Raw genomic sequence first — 18246 nt, forward strand, 5'->3', positions numbered from 1 at the left:
CCTGTGCTCCGCAACGGGAGAGGCCACAACAGTGAGAGGCCCGCGTACAGGAAAAAAAAAAAAAAAAAAAAGGTATAGCTGCAATTCCAAAAGTTCCCCTTTTTTTGTCTGTCACCATTTTGCATTACAGATCCCTCAAACCAATGATAGGCGTGAAGAGGGGAAAAGGACAGAAGAATTTGGCTTCAGAGGGAGACAGTGCTATTGGCTGACATGTTAGAAGAACCAGTGAGAGGGGTTCCCCAGAGGGTGAGAGAAACACTGACCAGAGTAACTGCCAGCTCGAGGGACAGATTCCCTTTGTCACTCCTCACCTGTGTAGGTGAAACTCAGGATTTCTGGCTCTTGAGGCTCCTGCGCCTCTGGGATCTCTGGGATCAAAGGCTCTTCTTCTCCCATGTGGGAGATCTCATCTAGTCTGGGGATTGGAAATGCTGCTCAAGAGAGGGAAAACAGAACATCACAATTGGTTCAACTGTTCCCCATGTCAAGAGCAGATCTTTTCTGTTTGACAGATTGCAGAACAATCACATAAGCAGGTCAGTCCATCAAACCTTCAGTCTCTTTAGCTTGAGCACCTCTGACGAGTACTGCATATCTCTTGCCTTTCACCAACAACTCAATAATCACACAGCTGTCAATGTTACCCTCTTTTCCCATATTCAATTAAGTAGATTGTCTCCAACTTTTATTGCTTGTTTCAAAACTGATATGCTTACCTACTCACACTAAACTTAAACTCATACTAAAACTATAATATTACAGCTGTTTTCTTGTTAGAGGTTTCCAACTACTTTCTAGGCATTTTCTCTTCCCTCTAACTTCGAAGGACACCATCTTCCTCGGCTGTCCTTCAGTGTCACTGGTGGGGTCGGCATAAGAGAAGTGTAGTACGTACAATCTAAGGTCTAAGACACCCTCGATTTCCAACAAGAAAAAGATCTCTGTGCTCAGGACACTCTAGAAACACTTGAAATTCCTTACACAAGGAGACCACAATTCCACAGTCTTCTTCCAAGACATATTCCCCATAGAACTCTTTCTGTGTTGGATCCAGATCACTCCACTGGTCCTGGGAGAAGCATACAGCCACATCCTTGAAAGTTACCAATCCCTGAAACAACACAAAGATTCTATTAAAATGTCATGCTTTATGGAGCCTCATATTTTGTTCCTGGAATAAAGGTCATTGGTACAGGCAGAATCCATCCAGTAGACAAAGAAACTCAAATGGGACACTTGGTTCCCCTTCAGGACATCTGTGTTTCATCCTCTGTCGCTGCTTCCCAAGTTTCTGCTTTTGCAACTGGCCCTCTTCCTGCTCCCTCCAATCCCACTACTTTCCCTCAGCACCAGACTATGTTCTTCTTTCTGAGGATACTGTTTAAAATAGAAGAAAGGTCTTAGAAGTCATCATTTAACTCCCTATTTTACACTTTAATGCTCCCTACATTTCTGCAAAATTTCATCTTTTCCAGGACACTTTCCCTAACTGACCTTACCTAATCACACATCACTTACACAGTCTATATAGCATAAACAGGACTTTCTTCTTCAGCTGGACTACAATCTAAAAATAAGGATGGAGGGCTTCCCTGGTGGCGCAGTGGTTAAGAATCCGCCTGCCAATGCAGGGGACATGGGTTTGAGCCCTGGTCCAGGAAGATCCCACCTGCCACAGAGCAACTAAGCCCGTGCGCCACAATTACTAAGACTGCACTCTAGAGCCCGCGAGCCACACTACTGAAGCCCACGCGCTGAAGCCCACACTACTGAAGCCTGCACTACTGAAGCCTAGAGCCCATGCTCCGCAACAAGAGAAGCCCCCGCACAGCAATGGAAGAGTAGCCCCCGCTCGCCGCAACTAGAGAAAGCCCACATGCAGCAATGAAGACCCAACGCAGCCAAAAAGAAACAAATAAATTTATTTTTAAAAATAAATAAATAAGGATGGGGACTTCCCTGGCGGTCCAGTGGTTAAGACTCCACATTCCCAATGTAGGGGGCATGGGTTCGATCCCTGGTCAAGGAACTAAGGTCCCGCATGCCACGCACCGCGGCCAAAATAAATAAATTAATTAAATAAAATAAGGATGAATTCTATTCCTTTTTTCTCCAGCCACATAGCTTAGTTGTGGGGCTCCTGACCATGGTGAAGTCTTCATGAATGCCATGGCCTGACTGAATGCAGTCCCTGGAAGAGGATAGCACCCAAAATCAGAAATCGTTTTTGCAGGACAGTCAGTTATCCTTACAAATGACGATCAAGTTTATTCCTTAAAACCAAAAACAAACCCTCACTCGACAACTTCAAAGTTGTACTGGGGTGTTACCAAATAATCTCACTTTGTTAATCCCTCTGGTTGGTGGCAAATCAAAAGGCTTTGGAGCCTGTAGATCCGACTAAGATGTTATAACTGATCTCATTAGCTGCAGTTCCTCCCCTTCCAGACACATGCAGAACTGAGAACTTAAACTGGCAAAGGAGAGTGGAAACTTGTGTCCCGTCTGACCTGTTCAGTGTATATGCCCAACGGTTCCTCAAATTCTCCATGGTATAGACAGAAACTAGGGTGCACCTGTGATAGAGCAGTAAGAAGGGCAACCATCTCTGGGTTTCCAGGGTTCCTCTCTTCAGGAAGGGCTGGGTCCTGGGGCACTGGAACCTCTAAGAAGAAAAGAAGGCAGAGATCAGCAGTGTGCAGGGCAGCCCTAAAACTGGCAAAGAGCTGAGCATCCCCCATGGTCTCTGGTGGGAAGGTGGGAGTCAAGACACAGGCCTAAGGGCGGCTTGAGTCTTCCCAACGCCACCACCTATAACACTACGGGAATGCCAGGAGAATAACCAACAAAAGTGGTATCCAAGGTAGCCCTGCTTACAGGTACTCTAGCTAGTACTGTCTCCTCTCAACACCCTGTGCTCTGTGGTTTCCTCCCCTTATGATCTAGCCAGCCTCCTCGGTATGGGAGCAATATCCCCCTCCCCTCACTCTGCCACGATCCCCCCTTCCTGCTGAGGCTCCCACCGCTCTCCTGCAGGGGCTGGAACTCCAACTCCTGGCACAGGCTCTGCTCTTCTGGTGCCCCCAGATCTGGGCTCTGTGTGGTCTCCTCATGGGACTCCTCGGGGGTCAAGGTCTGTGCAGGATGCTGAAGCTCACTAGGTGACTCGGGCTCTGCTCCTGGATGCACTGTCTCCTCGGACAGGACTTCCTGGCCGTGAACATGGACAGTCACCTGGGAATAATTCCAACTTCCAGTCACCATGGAGTCAGGAGGAAAGTCTTGGTTGTCATCAGGGCTTATGTTAGGAGAAGCTGCCAACAGGAAAACTCCCAGAGGGACCCAGATGAGGAGGGGAAAGTCCAGTCCCGCTGGGGCGTGTGAGGAGGAGCTGAGGTTATCCTCGCCAGGACAAGGGGGGACATTCAGATACTGCCCTGCTTTCTCATTTCCTTCAACCCTACCTGTCACCAGGGCTCTGAGGTCCCATCCTTCCCATCTTCGCCTACCCGACCTGCGGCTTGCCTTGCTGTGTGCTTCCCTGTCTGTTGTCCTGAAAGGGGGATCTGTCACTGAGGGGCTGAGAACCTCTGAGGAAGTCACGGAATTCTCCTCCCCAGGACATGGAGGTTCAACATCCAAAGGCAAAACCAAAGCCATATCACCCTTGCATGCTGAGGCCACAAAGATGGTCCCTAGGCAGGTGTTTCAAGAACCGGGAAGTCACACTCATACACACACAAACACACACACACTCCTCTGTCCCATGGAGCTTATGGATCTAGGTACAACACAAGGGCAGAGCCAATTCAATTTATGGGGTAATTTACGTGAGCCCTACCCCTAAATCCATCCTTCCAGCAAATAGACCCCCTCCACATCACACAGATCAGGACTCCCCCTCCTCACCCACCGCCTTGGTCTCCTGGGTTGTTTCTGCAAACCCTCCACCAGCGTCACGGCCTCCTCGCCACTCTCTGGCCGCTGGCCCCGCACCCAGCTCTGTAGTTCTCCAGGCAGGACAGTAAGGAATTGTTCCAGCACAAGCAACTCTAGGATCTGCTCCTTTGTCCTCCTCTCTGGCCTCAGCCACTGATGACACAGTTCTCGGAGTCGGATGAGAGCTTCCCGAGGGCTTGCTGCTTCCTGGTAGCGAAAGCGCCGAAAGTTCTGGTGCGACGTCTCGAGCACAGGGTCATCCCTCTGTAAGACAGACTCTGGCCTACCGGTGAAATCATCTTCCAATTTCACCATGAGAATCCCCTCTTCTTCCCAAAGATCCTGGTCCTCCGGTTCCAAGGCTGTAGCCATTGTCTGGCTCTGGGGTGGTCTCACACCATCGAGAGCTCACACTGTCATTCCCCCCGTCTCAGCCTGGGCACCTCGAGGAGTTTCTCCCAAGGGACCTGGGTAGAGAAGTAAAGACAGACAACACCATGAGCATGAAAGTATACACAGGAATAACAGTTCTGAGCTCAATCATAATCCTGTACACATAACACTCCCAGACTTAAATCCCCTTTCCCCTAATCTCCATAACATACATTGTAAATAGATCTAGTTGGAATAGGATAAGCTATGCCTGAAGGTATGTTCTCCCACTCCTTTTCCTAGGCAAGGTTCACATCCCATAGAAAAACAGAAAAACACTGCATTTCTACATCATGAAATCTGGGAACCTAAAAGGAAAATGGCTAGGAGAAAGGACACTCATAACTGCCTGCTAAAAATGTGGTACTGACCACAATCTGTTTTACACATACACACGCACACACACAAACACGCTGACATATATATTAGGATATATATTCTGAGAAGAGACACATTGACCGGGCTGAATTAGACAGAGAAGGCTTTGTGGAGGTTCATTGTGAACTGAATCACACTCCGTATTAATTTATTCTGTAAACTGGGGACTCTCAGAGATTTGAGAGGATTGTATGCGATAACAGCGAAGAAAGCCACTTACACACAGTGGCTGGCACATAAGCACCCCCAAAAGCGATCCTCCTTTTAAGACATCTTTAACTGGAAGACCTACAGACCCTCAAAACTGAGTGCTCAAAACTAAATCCAAGATTCCTACTCCCAAATCCACCCCTCTTGGTGTAATCCTCTTGGCTAAGATCATCACTTGTTAAGTAAACACTCAACTTTATCATCTTTGGATTCAACTTTGAACCTCACCCATTGCTTACAGCTCATTAAACCAACTGTACCTCTTAAGCCTCTAAATCTGTTTCCTCCTGATTTAGTTTGGGCCCCCATCTCTTGCCTGGACTACTGCCATAACTTCCTAACTGGGATCCCCACCGTACTCGGCTATGAGCAAATCGCAACAGATTCAGCTATGGAGCTTTTGCAAAACTCAGTATCGCACATCACTCTTCTGGATATTCTGATTCAAGTCAATCTAGGGAACTGTATCTTCAGAAATGCTACATGTGGTTCTGATGTGCATCCTAGCTGAGAAACACTTAGGGCATGTAAGGTTAAGAGAGAGTCCTGGAGTCAGATTGCCAGGGTTTGAATCCTGGCTCTATTGTTTAATAGATGTGGGGTCATGGTCAAGTTCTTATTCTCCTTATGCCTGTTTCCCCTTTACAGAATGGAGGTAAGGATGGAATCCATCGAATAGGGTTACTATGAGGAATATCTGTGAAGTGCCTGAAAGAGTGATGGTGCCCCAATGTTAACCATTATCTTTCTGAATAATAGTTCCAACTGCATCACTCAACATTTAAAAATAATAACTTCATACTGTTAGTAAGATCAGTTCCAAAATCCTTGGCATGGTACATGAAGCCCTTCACAACCAGCCCTCAATTTATTTTTCAAGCTTCATATCCTCCCCTCTTCTCTGTATCACCTGCTATAATGAATGCATTGCTGACCTCCCTACAATAGGGTGTCTTTCCAGGCCTCCAAGTCTGTAAAAGTCTGTTCCTTTTGTATGGAAAACTCCCACCACCAATGCTTCACTTGTGTTCCTATTTCTTCTCAACAGGTCCCCTCTTCTTCATTCCCAATATTTACAGTTTCGGTCTTAATCAGTTCTCCTCTGGATTACTGCAATTGCCTCTAAATGTGAGCTATCTGTCTTCAGGTTTGTTACCTTTGTTACCATTCATCATATCACAAGAGTGACTGCTCTTGGCAAATCTGGTCCTGTCCCTGCCTTATTTAAGCTCCTCAATCACTCCTGTCTTGGAAGTGAAATACAAACTTTTAAGTATTATGTATTAGGTTGACCTTCATCTTGGGTTTCTTTTTTTAAAAAAATATTTATTTTATTTATCTGGCTGCACCAGGTCTTGGTTGCAGCACACAGGACCTTTCAGTTGCAGCATGTGGGATCTAGTTCCCTGACCAGGGATCAAACCCGGGCCCCCTGCATTGGGAGCATGGAGTCTTAACCACTGGACCACCAGGGAAGTCCCTTCATCTTGTTATTCCTTTGCCTTCCTATCCGATCCTTTCAAACACACACACACATGCACATTGTGCATGTAAAGCACACAAAAGGTCTATGCTCTTTGGCTTTTGAACATGCCCTTCCTTCCAACTCTTTACCCTTCATTAGGTTAAACTTATTTATCTTTCAAGACATAGATAGGTAAGGCTTCATGTCTCCTGAGATGCTTTCTTTGATCCCATTCTCCCTGCCCTTAGACCTGGTTAGAAATCACTGTGCTTCCCTAGCTATCTGGACACATCTGTATCTCAAAATCTGCCGTATCACACAGCCATCGTTCATCTTTCCCCTGAAACCCCTTGAAGTAGGGGACTGTGCTTCAGTCAATTTCCAATATAACAAAGCACACAATAAATGCATCTAAATGAATAAGCCTCCACTTTGAAGTTTTCTTCCTACATTAACAGTAAGAATCAATCTTTTCCTCCATAAGTTTCTACTCTTTTTTATTCACCAAATCTTCCTACCTTCTAAATCTTTCAAATTCATGCATCTTATCTCCACTGCCATTCCCCGAGTCAAGCCGTTATGACCCACTAAAAGGCATTGATAGGACCTCTTAAAAAATGACAATATCCTCGGCCCCTACGACTGCACCAGCACTTACGTGTGGAATGAACCACTTGGTTCAGATTTTACCAGTGGACTTCCAGGTGCCACCGCCTCCAGACCACTCTCCACATGCAACCTGAGGGTTCTTCATTTTCCAATCTTTTTATGCTTCACTACAACTGCCTGAGGTCTACCTTCAAGGTCAACGATCCACTCTTTAACAGCTGTAACATGCCGTCTAATGTGCTGTTGCCCATCAACCACCAAATTATTATTTAAATCTTATCTCAAATCACTTTTCATTCAAGCTTATTTCATTTTTCCATTACCCGCAAACATTCACTACATAATCTCATGGTCTATAGTTCCGTAATTTACAGATCTTCCTGTGCTAATTTACCTACTTATTACATCTGCTCTATCTCATGGTGGTTTGTTTTTGCAGGTGATTTGTAATTTTTTTCCGTTTTATGTCCATTTTCTTTGGGAGAGCCCTAGGTTATAAAAGTGAGCCCTTTGAATGAAATTTCATTTGCTTCAATCCAAGTACTAGTGGTTTCAATATCTTAATTTCTCAGAGTCTTCCTGAATTATGCTTATAATGTCTTATTTAGGCCTAAGCCTGTGAGTGATTTCTGTCCCACCCAAAGCTATGGAGGCCTACACTTCCTTGCCCTTTTGCTTGATCAGTAGACAGATTTTCATGGAAGGAGTAACTCTTCAAGGCTCCAGGCTGGCAGATGTTCAACTCTATATCCCTCCCCCATCCCCACCAGTGCCCCATTTTCATACCTCCTTGCTGGAGTACAGGTATTAGAACCCCAAACTTCAGAAGTCTTTATTTTGGTTTGAAATCTCCTCGGGCTGTGGTGGAGTTAGATTGCGCTCACTCCTCCAGCTTTTATTTCTGGAACCTAGACATTTACCTTTAGTTTGGGGGCAGGGAGGCAGGTGAGTGCAAGCATTTAAAAATGGGCAAGAGCCACATCCACATCAATACCACCTGCAGTGCTGCGGTGAGGTCTGAGTGGTGACCCTCCTAACATACAAAATCGGCCAATGGCTTCACACTGTCCACAGGGTAAAATCTAAACCCCTTACAATTTGATCCCCAAGGCCCTGCAAGACCTGGCCCCTGCCCACCTCTCTTCTCCCACGACTGCTACTGCATTGAAAGTTGCTGCTCGAATACACTGCTGTATCTCTTTTCTAAGCCCTCACTAGGTGTTCCTGATGCTGTCGACTGCCTGAAATACCCTTTCTACCCCTTTTACTTGGTTAACTCTACTCATCCTTCAGATCTGCTTTCCCCAGATGCCTTCCCTGGTCCTCCCAGATTGTTTCTACAGGAACTTGGACCCTGTACCGCAGCACACACATATATCTACTTTTTGTGTGGTAAGAACTGTTCATCCTCCTGTTTAATTCACCAGACCGTAAAGCTCAGAGGGCAGGGCCACACAGCACCCAGCTCAAGGCCTGTCACACAACAGGTACTCAGGCAGAGACCACGGTAAGTCTTTTTAAGTCTTTCTCTAGAAGGACAGATCCAATATCTTATTAATTCTTATTCACTCATTTGTCCAGCAAACTGTGTGCCAGACAAATGAATAAATAAGGGAAAAAACACTGATTATTTGGACTGTGAGTAAAACAGAATACTCTTAGTGGTTCTTGAAGTGAGGAAACCACAACTTATCACAAGGAATCTTCAGGCTGCCTTGGGAGAATCCACATACAAGTCACACAAAGCTGTGCACGTGAAAAAAAAAATCATTTTCCTTTGAAGATTTGAATCAACCTTAATATGCACAAAACCGGACATCAAGTAATTTAACACAACTACAACACTGATTATTTATCCAGACAATCCCCCCAACATCTGCAAGGCAGGAAAAGAAGATGGAATTGATACTCAGGGTCTCTGGCTTAATGAAGGGATTTCTATTAACTTAAAAATCCGAGAACTTGCCCAGTGAAGCAGGCTAGGAACTCTCACTGTTTTCACGGAGCACAGTCCACGAGATGCCCTACTACAGATTCTATAAAGTATGCGCTGACAGAGGGTTCCTGCTCTTATAGGGCTTTGCTCTCCAAAGAAAAAAGAATGTAACAGCATCACATAAAACCTGCTGATTTAAAATGCTCTTCAGAAATCACGGATTGAGATTTCCTTTGCTTGTTTTGTATTTACTTTGGCAGCCTAGGAAGATGAGATGGCGACAAAAGATCAGCAACAGCGGAATGAGGGGAGGCAGAGTTGTCCTTGTTGGGGCAAGAGATGGGAAGGAAGAGAAGGCGGGCAGTGCTGTGAAAAGAGCACCGGATTAGGTATCCAAAGATGTACGTTCCAGCCCACATCCCCACAAACCTGGAACCGCTCTAAGGGTTTCCTGAGACAAGGTACACAAGAGCCCTTGTAAAGGGTGAAGCCCTCTTCAGACAACAACTCTCCTAACTCTCAGGATTAGCTGAGATCTACGAGAGCTTATGAACTAGAGTGTGCTGTGCAAATGTCAGGTGTCAGTACTAGACACAGAAAATGGGCTTTGCATTTTATTCCGCCATTTATGGGATGGGTTACCCTGAAAGTCTGCCTCGCAATTTGTCGCCTTCTAACACCTTCCCTCAGTGTCTGTCCTTGGAAGGGTTCCACAGTGACAGATAAAAACCCAACAACAGGATACTATAGAGAGACCGTGAGGCCAGGCCAGGAAGAGTGAAAGACCTGCTTCCAGAAGGCTCTAAAAAATGTCTGCAGAGACACTTTACAAGCCTCGGCCTGGGCTGGCCCCACCACCTAGCCTCTTCAGTGTTTCTAGAACGTCTGGGGCAGGACTGCAGAGGAGATGTGGGAAAGGCAAGACCTTTCTCCAGTCTGTGGTCCAGCTGTCTCTGTCCATATCTGAGTGGGTCCCATGCTAGTTAAGGCCCTAACTCAACCCTAAAGACCAGAAAAGAAAATTGCAGGCAGTGAAAAGATACCTGGGTCTCTATCTTAAAATGTTATTCCTACTTGGAGTAATCTTTCTGGACCCTAAATGACAAGGTCTGTAGTCTAACAGCATCTTCCTAAAGGAGAGATGGGTCTATTTACTGGCAAATAATTAAACTTCAGAAGAAAACAGTGATCAAGAGGTTCGAATGATGATATTCAGCAGACATTTAAATTCTTTCCAGTCTCCCTTATCCTCTTCGACTCTAACACAGGCCCAGAGCCTGGAGATTTGAATCAATGATTGCTGGGACTAACCAGATGCTTGCAACTACTCCTCTCATTGCTCTGGAAAAAAAAAATCAGCTAATAAAAATTGTTAACTGCCCTTTTCTACTCCTGTACTGTTCTTTAAAACTAAAGACTATCCACTATGATCCTACTACTGGAAAGATTCTTTCATTTTACTGTTACTTATCCTTATATAAACGTTTACCCATACTTTCCACATAATGGTTAGGGGCTCTGGAGCCTTAGTCTGGATCCCTCTCCTCACCTATTAGCCAGGTGACACTCCCTAAGCCTTAGTCCAATCTTCAACATGTAGCAAATACTTCCTACCTCATATGGTGGTCTTAAGGATCAATGAAGTAACGCACAGAATCGCTCAGCACAGAGTTTGGTATATGGTAGATGCTCTATATATTCTGTTCTTTCCTTCAAATTACTTTAAATCCTTTTGGGAAGAAGATTTAAATGATAATCAAACAGTCCTTTATTTCATCATAATTCAAAAAAAATTTATTTTAATGCACAGGGAAAATCTTGGTCTGTTTACTGTTACATCAAAAGTAAAGTGTTAAGGGAGTTCCCTGGTGGTCCAGTGGTTAGGATTCGGCGCTTTCACTACTGTGGCCTGGGTTCACTCCCTGGTCGGGGAACTGGGATCCTGCAAGCTGCGTGGTGCAGACCCCCTAAAAAAAGTAAAGTGTTAAACCAAGAGAGAATTCTTGCTTTGAAAGCACTTATAAGCTAAGATTAAACAAGATCCTTGGAACCAGATGGGATGAAAACTTAAAGATAGGTTTTCCTGCCTAAGACCAGAGAGTAGCGATACTTCTGCTTACCAGTATCACAGTCCTGTCCCCTTCCTCTAACTGGGAAGAGGCAACCTGAGGCAAACCCAGTTAGTACAGGCATACCCCATTTTACTGCGTTTCACCTTTATCATGCTTCACAGATAATGTGTTTTCTGTTTTTTCTTTTACAGCTGAAAGGTTTGTGGCAACCCTGCAACAAGCAAGTCTATCAGTGCCATTTTTTTTTTTTTTTTTTGTGGTGGTATGCGGGCCTCCCTCTGTTGCGGCCTCTCCCGTTGCGGAGCACAGGCTTCGGACGCGCAGGCCCAGCGGCCATGGCTCACGGGCCCAGCCGCTCCGCGGCACGCGGGATCCTCCCAGACCGGGGCGCGAACCTGGTTCCCCTGCATCGGCAGGCGGACGCGCAACCACCGCGCCACCAGGGAAGCCCCTATCAGTGCCATTTTTTCAACAGCATTTGCTCACTTGATGTAATCACATTTTGATAATTCTCACAATATTTCAAGCTTAATTATTATTATATTTGTTATGGTGATCTGTGATTAGTGATCTTTGATGTTACTATTCTAATTGTTTTGGGGGTGCCACAAACTGTGCCCATATAAGATGGCAAACTTAATCAATAAATGTGTGCTTTCTGACTGCTCCACTGACCAGCTGTTCCTCCGTCTCTCTGCCTCTTCTTGGGCCTCCCTATTCCCTGAGACATAACAATGTTGAAATTAAGCCAATTAAAAACCCTACAAGGGCCGTAAGTATTCAAGTGAAAGGAAGAATCGCATGTATCTTGCTGTAAATAAAAAACTAGAAATGATTAAGCTTGGTGAGGAGGGCATGTTGAAAGATGAGACAGGCTGAAAGCTAGGCCTCTTGCCCCTGTTAGCCAAGTTGGAATGCAAAGGTAAGTTTCTTGAAGGAAATAGAAAGTGCTACTCCAGTGAATACACAAATGGTAAGAAAGTGGAGAAAGTTTTAGTGGTTTAGATAGAAGCTCAAACCAGCCACAACAATCCTTTGAGCCAAAGCCTAATCCATAGCAAGGCCCTAACTCTCTTTAATTCTATGAAGGCTGAGAGAGGTGAAGAAGCTGTAGAAGAAAAGTTTGAAGCTAACAGAGGTTGGTTCATGAGGTTTAAAGAAAGAAACCATCCCTGTAACATAACGTGCAAGATGAAGCAGCAAGTGCTGATGCGGAAGCTGCAGCAAGTTATCCAGATCTAGCTAATTAATGAAGGTGGCTAAAATAAACAATAGATGTTCAATGCAGACAAAACAGTCTTCTACTAGAAGAAGATGCCACCTAGAACTTTCATAGCTAGAGAGAAGCCAATGATTGGCTTCAAAGCTTCAAAGGACAGGTTGATTCTCTTGTTAGAAGCTAATGCAGCTGGTGAATTTAAGTTCAAGCCAATACTATTTACTATTCTGAAAATCCTAGGGCCCTTAAGAATTATGCTAAATCTACTCTGCCTATGCTCTATAAATGGAACAACAAAACCTGGATGACAGCACATCTGTTACAACATGGTTTGCTGAATACTTTAAGCCCACTGATGAGACCTACTGCTCAGAAAAAAAAATTTCTTTCAAAATATTACTGTTCATTGACAATGCACCTTGTCACCCAAGAGCTCTGATGGAGATGTACAATGAGATTAATGTTTTCATGCCTGTTCACACAACAACCATACTGTAGCCCATGGATCAAAGAGTAATTTCAACTTTCAAGTCTTATTATTTAAGAAATACATTTTGGTAGTGTATATACACTACCAAACGTAGGGTGGATAGCTAGTGGGAAGCAGCCGCATGGCACAGGGAGATCAGCTGGGTGGTTTGTGACCATACATTTTGTAAGGCTATAGCTGCCATAGACAGTGATTCCTCTGATGGATCTGGGCAAGGTAAATTGAAAACCTTCTGGAAAGGATTCACCATTCCAGATGCCATGAAGAATATTAGTGATTCATGGGAATAAGTCAAAACATCAACATTAACAGGAGTATGGAAGAAGCTGATTCCAACCTTCATGGACGACTTTGAGGGGTTCAAGACTTCAGTGTAGGAAGAAACTGCAGATGTGGTAGAAATAGCAAGAGAACTAGAATAAGAAGTAGAGCCTGAAGATGTGACTGAGTTGTTACAATCTCATGATAAAAACTTCATGGATAAGGAGCTGCTTCTTATGGATGAGCAAAGAAAGTGGTTTCTTGAGACAGAATCTACTGGTGAAGATGCTGTGAAGATTGTTGAAATGACAACTAAGGATTTAGAATATTACATAAACTTAGTTGATAAATCAGCAGCAGGGTTGGACAGAACTGACTCAGTTTTGAAAGAAGTTCTACTGTGGGTAATACGCTATTAAACAGCACTGCATGCCACAGAGAAACTCTTCATGAAAGGAAGAGTCAATTAATACCGCAAACTTCATTGCTGTCTTATTTTAAGAAATTTCCACAGTCACCCCAACCTTTAGCAACCACCACCCTTCAGTCAGTAGCCGTCAACATCAAGGCTAGACCCTCCACCAGCTAAAAGATTATGATTCACTAACCCTCAGATGAGGGTTAGCATTTTTAGCAACAAGTATTTTTAAATTATATACATTTTTTTTTACACACAATGCTATTGCACACTTAATCAATCGACTCCAGTACAGTGTAAAGAGAACTTTACAGTACAGTTTTTTTGAAAACCAAAAAATTCCTGTTTTTATTGAGATATTCCCTTTATTGCAGCGGTCTGGAGCTGAACCCGCAATATCTCCGAGGTCTGCCTGTATACCCAAGATGTCCTCTGAAAACCTAACCCAAAAGGCAAAAGAAACGAAAGGGAATACCTTCACTGACTTTTTGCCTTCTAACACATCATGATCAGTGTGCTTCAAACCATGTTTAAAAACTATTTAAGATATTCTTGCCATTTAAATTTTTTCTTCCTACGTTAGAGTCAACATAGATTTAGTTAAGATTCTATTCAGTGATTCTTCACTAGATTTGAGTAGCAACGGGAGAAGTAGCTCAAAGGTTACAATAAGGTGTAAAAAAGAGGAAGACAAGAAGAAATAAAAAGAGAGGCCAAATAAGTAGTGGGTGGTACAGAGAAGTCAGAGGGGGCTAAGACATAAATATCTTCTGCCACTAAATTTTGTAGACTTTGCAGTTAGGATCAAGGTATAAAAATGTAATTGAGAGTAAATATAAACATGAAAAATTTAAATAAAGCTATAAAAATCATAACAATTCACTTTATTTTCAATTAAAATGTTTCCTACAGGTATGTACACAGGCCCAGGAGGCAGTGTTGGATCGCTGTTGATAGTTCTGCCTTCAGAGGTGGATGAGCTGTGTTCTACCTCCTAGATAGAGATGTGTCATCTGGGACAAGTCACATCAAACCATCTTGAAAATGGGGATGATTTTGTACCTAAAGGCAGAGAGCTGGATCATTTTTTGAGAAACTACCCAGCTTTTTGATGGTAATAGAGGGGCTTTGAGGGGTACAAGGATATGTGGCCTCTTTATTGAATACTTGGGCCATAATGTACTAGCCTGAAGATGGTGAGAGGAATTTATTCAAGAGTTGAGAAGGGCTAGAGGCCAAATACAGGTTCTGAGACCAGAATTAAATATCCTGCCACCATGATCATATTGGTTAACCTCCAACATGAAACTAGGCTTTTTAACCTTTTTAACCAACTCCTGGGTTTTTACCCAGGAGTGGTTAACGGCCTGAATAAAGCAGGCCAATCTACATGCCTCAGTTCAAAACAGAATGTCACAAACTAATCTGAAGTAGGACAAGGGTGATCACCAAACCTGACACCCACCCTAATGAGGGCAGCAGGTTTTATCTGGAAGCCAGAGTTAAACTAGCCAAATACACTTAATTCACTACAATGAACACGGTCAATGCCAATCACACAGAGAAAACATTATTTAATGAAAGAAAAAAAAAAGGATATTTTATAAATATAGCTTGACCTGAGGTATAAATATGGATAATTCAGAACAGTTACTTCAAAAGTCATCCACTATGTTTTTAGTTTTTAATTAATATTCTCTGTCAAGATACTCCCTGCTCTGTATCTAGATGACTTCCTTCTGGCTTTGTCCAAGGCTCCCTTACGTATGATGAGATGAAGGATGGGATCCATGCCTGCTGAACCACAGGAATCTGAGGGGTATCAGGTTTCCACTGCAGACTAAATCATGGTCCGAAGTAGATGCCATTCTTGCTCTGGGCCACTGTTTAGTGTCTTTTGTCTCCCACTGTGAGCCCTGTCCCTGAAAGCAAGGACCTCCTTATATATTTTTATATTCCCTGTTCCTAACACTTCGTCAAACACTTCGTCAAACACCTGGTTAAAAAGATGCTCAATAAATGTGTATTGCATTTAATTAAGCTGTTGATTTCTCTTCCCCCAACTTGAATATAGACACTGAAATTCAGAATCAGTGGGTGCCAGGGCTTCTGGGGACAGTTACAGGAATTTGGCATTAGCATTTATTCCAATCCCCTGCGGGAATCAGGTGGCACAGCCATATACTACTTTACTATGCTACACAGGATTAGTGGAGCACAACTTCTTCAAGAGGAGAAGAAGGCAGGGGATGGAGTTCATTCACCCCAGAAGTATCTACTGAGCATCAGTTGTGTGTCCCACACAAGTCAAGGCGCTGGGCAAAGAAAGATGAAAAAAGCACAGGCCCTGACCTTAAAGAATTTAACATGTAGTTAAAAAATAGCAGGGACTTTGGCATACTAGGAACTCACAGCAAAAACCTAGAATATGGGTATAAGCTACATGATAAAAATAGAAGCTCCTATCAAGAGAATTAAGAAAATCAAGGGAAAAACTCACCAGTATTTCACCTTCAATTCAGCTTAAGATAATGTAGCACTTGTGGAGTTTTTTTGAAGTACACTTTCTTAATTTTACAAATCAAAGAACTCAGACCTAAGTGGTTAAATTACCCACACAAGATCATCATACTAGTTTCAAGCACAGAAGTACTCACACACAGGTCTTTTGATGTCCAAACCACTGCAATGTTTGTGTGAAGAAGTTTGGCCAAAGGCAGTGGTTCTCAACGTGGGAAACCCAGACCAGCAGCACCAGCACGGGAGAACGTGTTAGAAATGCAAATGATCAAGCCCCAGCCCGGACCTATAATCAGTAACTCTGGGGGTGGCCCCAGTAATCTGTATTTAACAAGCCCTTCAGGGGTTTAAGATGCTTGGTAAGTCTGAGGACCAGTACCTAAGGCAAAGGAGATAAATCTGAGGTTCCAGCCGAATGGATCCAACTTTTCCAGTGCTGGCCAAATTTAAAGGAGGAAAGGAATCTAGGACTGCTATATGTGTGTTTTACATCTGTGCCAAATTAGCTGGAAAAAAAATGTTGTAAACCTGTAACTTACCTCATCTGCATAGTTTATAATGCCCAAGAGTCCCTCACTTCGTAGTAAACCTTGCTGTGCCCTTGAAATGACTGTCTACTGCAATATGGTATACAGAAAGAGTGCAAAACGAGTACAGCTGGAGGAGAAAGGGGACAAGATTATGAATCCTAGGTGCTTAGTCCTAGGAGAAAAAAATTTCCTTCCTCCCTCCAAGCCTGCCCACCCTCTTAGGCTAGACAGTAATAGCAGAAAGCTACCCAAGACAAATGGCTACAAACCCTAACTGTTCCGCTGTCATACATTTCCCAGCAACAAGCCTCCCATGGCTGTCCCACAACCTTTCTGAAGTGGCTTTCTGGATCAAGGGCCATGGGGCAGCTTGGAAGAGAAGTTGGAGGGATGAGGGACTCCACTAGCTTTCCTTGTGGCTTCTGAGTGAGGCTGCCCTGGGTGTCACCTGCAGAATGCGGACAGAGAGAAAAAGCAACAGTTCTAAGCCTAGCCTCTAAGTAGAGCCTGGATGTGGCCCTGCTCCCCAGGACCAAGGCAGACAGAGTTATCAAGGCGCCTAGAAGACAAGAACATCAAGGCCCAGAAAACTAAAAATCGGGCTGGTACCTTTCTGAGAAAAGGTAGCAAATCCCTGGCATACAAACTAGCAAACTTTTTGCGAAACCAGATAAGAAGCAGGCCCCATATACTCCCGCCGAGGCTAGCGGTGGTGTCGAGAAAAGTGCCAAACTGGCTGTTAGGGGTGGGGGAGGGAAGTTTCAAGTGGAGACTGCAGTCATTGGCTTGAGAGGAAGCTCGGGTCCGTCACGGTGCAGCTGAAAAGCCACAGGCCAGGTGGTCTCCAAGGCCTAGCACGATCACGGGCGATAAAATCACGGGTGATAAAATCACGGGTGAGGGTATCTGCGTGTGTTGCGGCGTAGTTAGTGGTGGCAAGTAATGGGGCTCGCCTGGGCTGGGAGCCTTCGGGGGGATTCTCGAGCCAGCTGAGAGGCGGGGTAAGAAAAATCTGCGGGAAATGAAGGGGCCTCGACTACTTCTCCCACGGTGCCGGGTGGCCAGTTGGCGCGGAAGCAATGGGAGGGAGGTACGAACTAACTGCGTTTCTGCAGGCCTCAAGAGGGGGCGGAGGGCGGTGGCTGCAAAGAAAGAAGCCTGGAGCGCGTTCCACGTACCCGAAGGTTCTGGCTTCGGCCGCCAGGGAACACGGGGACCACTACGCCTCAGCCCCCTCAACATACTGCCGCCACCCCCTTCCACAGGACAGTACGATTTCCCCAGGCTCTAGGGGGGCGGGGTCTCCGACCCCTCCCCCCTCCCCCTCCCCCCTCCTCCCCGCTCAGCCCCGCTCAGCCCGCTCCGGCCCGGCCCGGCCCAGCCCCCAGCACTCACGGCTCCGACAGCTCCGGCGGCTCCTCCCCTGCCCCGGCTTCTCCCCAACCCACTCCCGGCCCCAGCAGCGCCGCCAGATCCGAGCCGCGCGGGGCCTGGCGGGTCGGAACACGTGGGGCCTTTGCGCCCGGAACCGGAAGCTGCCCTTCGCCCCGCCTCTTCACCGCCCTGGGGCCTTTCTAGGCTCTTGGGAGGTTTGTTTGTCTCTCTGTGCCCCTAGCTCTTGGAGGCGTCGTATTCCCAGGGGAAGCGGGTCGGGGAGCCTCAGACAGCTTCCGCCCGCTCGCCCGCCCCTCTCTGCTTGCGGCGGGGGGCCCTCGCTTAACACACGTACCTTCTGCAGGGGTGCTACTTTCTGTTTTGGGTGTT

At 45.2% G+C, this 18246-nt stretch overlaps 1 protein-coding gene across 10 annotated transcripts in view; it reads right to left on the reverse strand.

Moving 5' to 3' along the window:
* Nucleotides 1-17987, reverse strand: part of ZNF202 (zinc finger protein 202) — a 20963-nt gene extending 2976 nt beyond the window's left edge. Inside the window, exons 1-8 of one of the 10 annotated variants that reach the window (XM_028501416.2) lie at nt 17878-17987; nt 16812-16930; nt 16492-16609; nt 3913-4409; nt 3027-3237; nt 2514-2668; nt 985-1114; nt 315-434 (exon numbers count right to left, since the gene is read on the reverse strand). In XM_028501416.2, coding sequence (XP_028357217.1) covers nt 315-434; nt 985-1114; nt 2514-2668; nt 3027-3237; nt 3913-4314 — 1018 coding nt within the window. In that variant the 5' untranslated portion in view covers nt 4315-4409; nt 16492-16609; nt 16812-16930; nt 17878-17987. The other 9 variants (XM_028501418.2, XM_028501423.2, XM_028501419.2 and 6 more) reach the window with 9 other exon arrangements.
* Between the last annotated feature and the right edge of the window lie 259 nt (nt 17988-18246).

This window comes from Physeter macrocephalus, chromosome 16 (genome assembly GCF_002837175.3).
Source record: "Physeter macrocephalus isolate SW-GA chromosome 16, ASM283717v5, whole genome shotgun sequence".
Taxonomy (NCBI): domain Eukaryota; kingdom Metazoa; phylum Chordata; class Mammalia; order Artiodactyla; family Physeteridae; genus Physeter; species Physeter macrocephalus.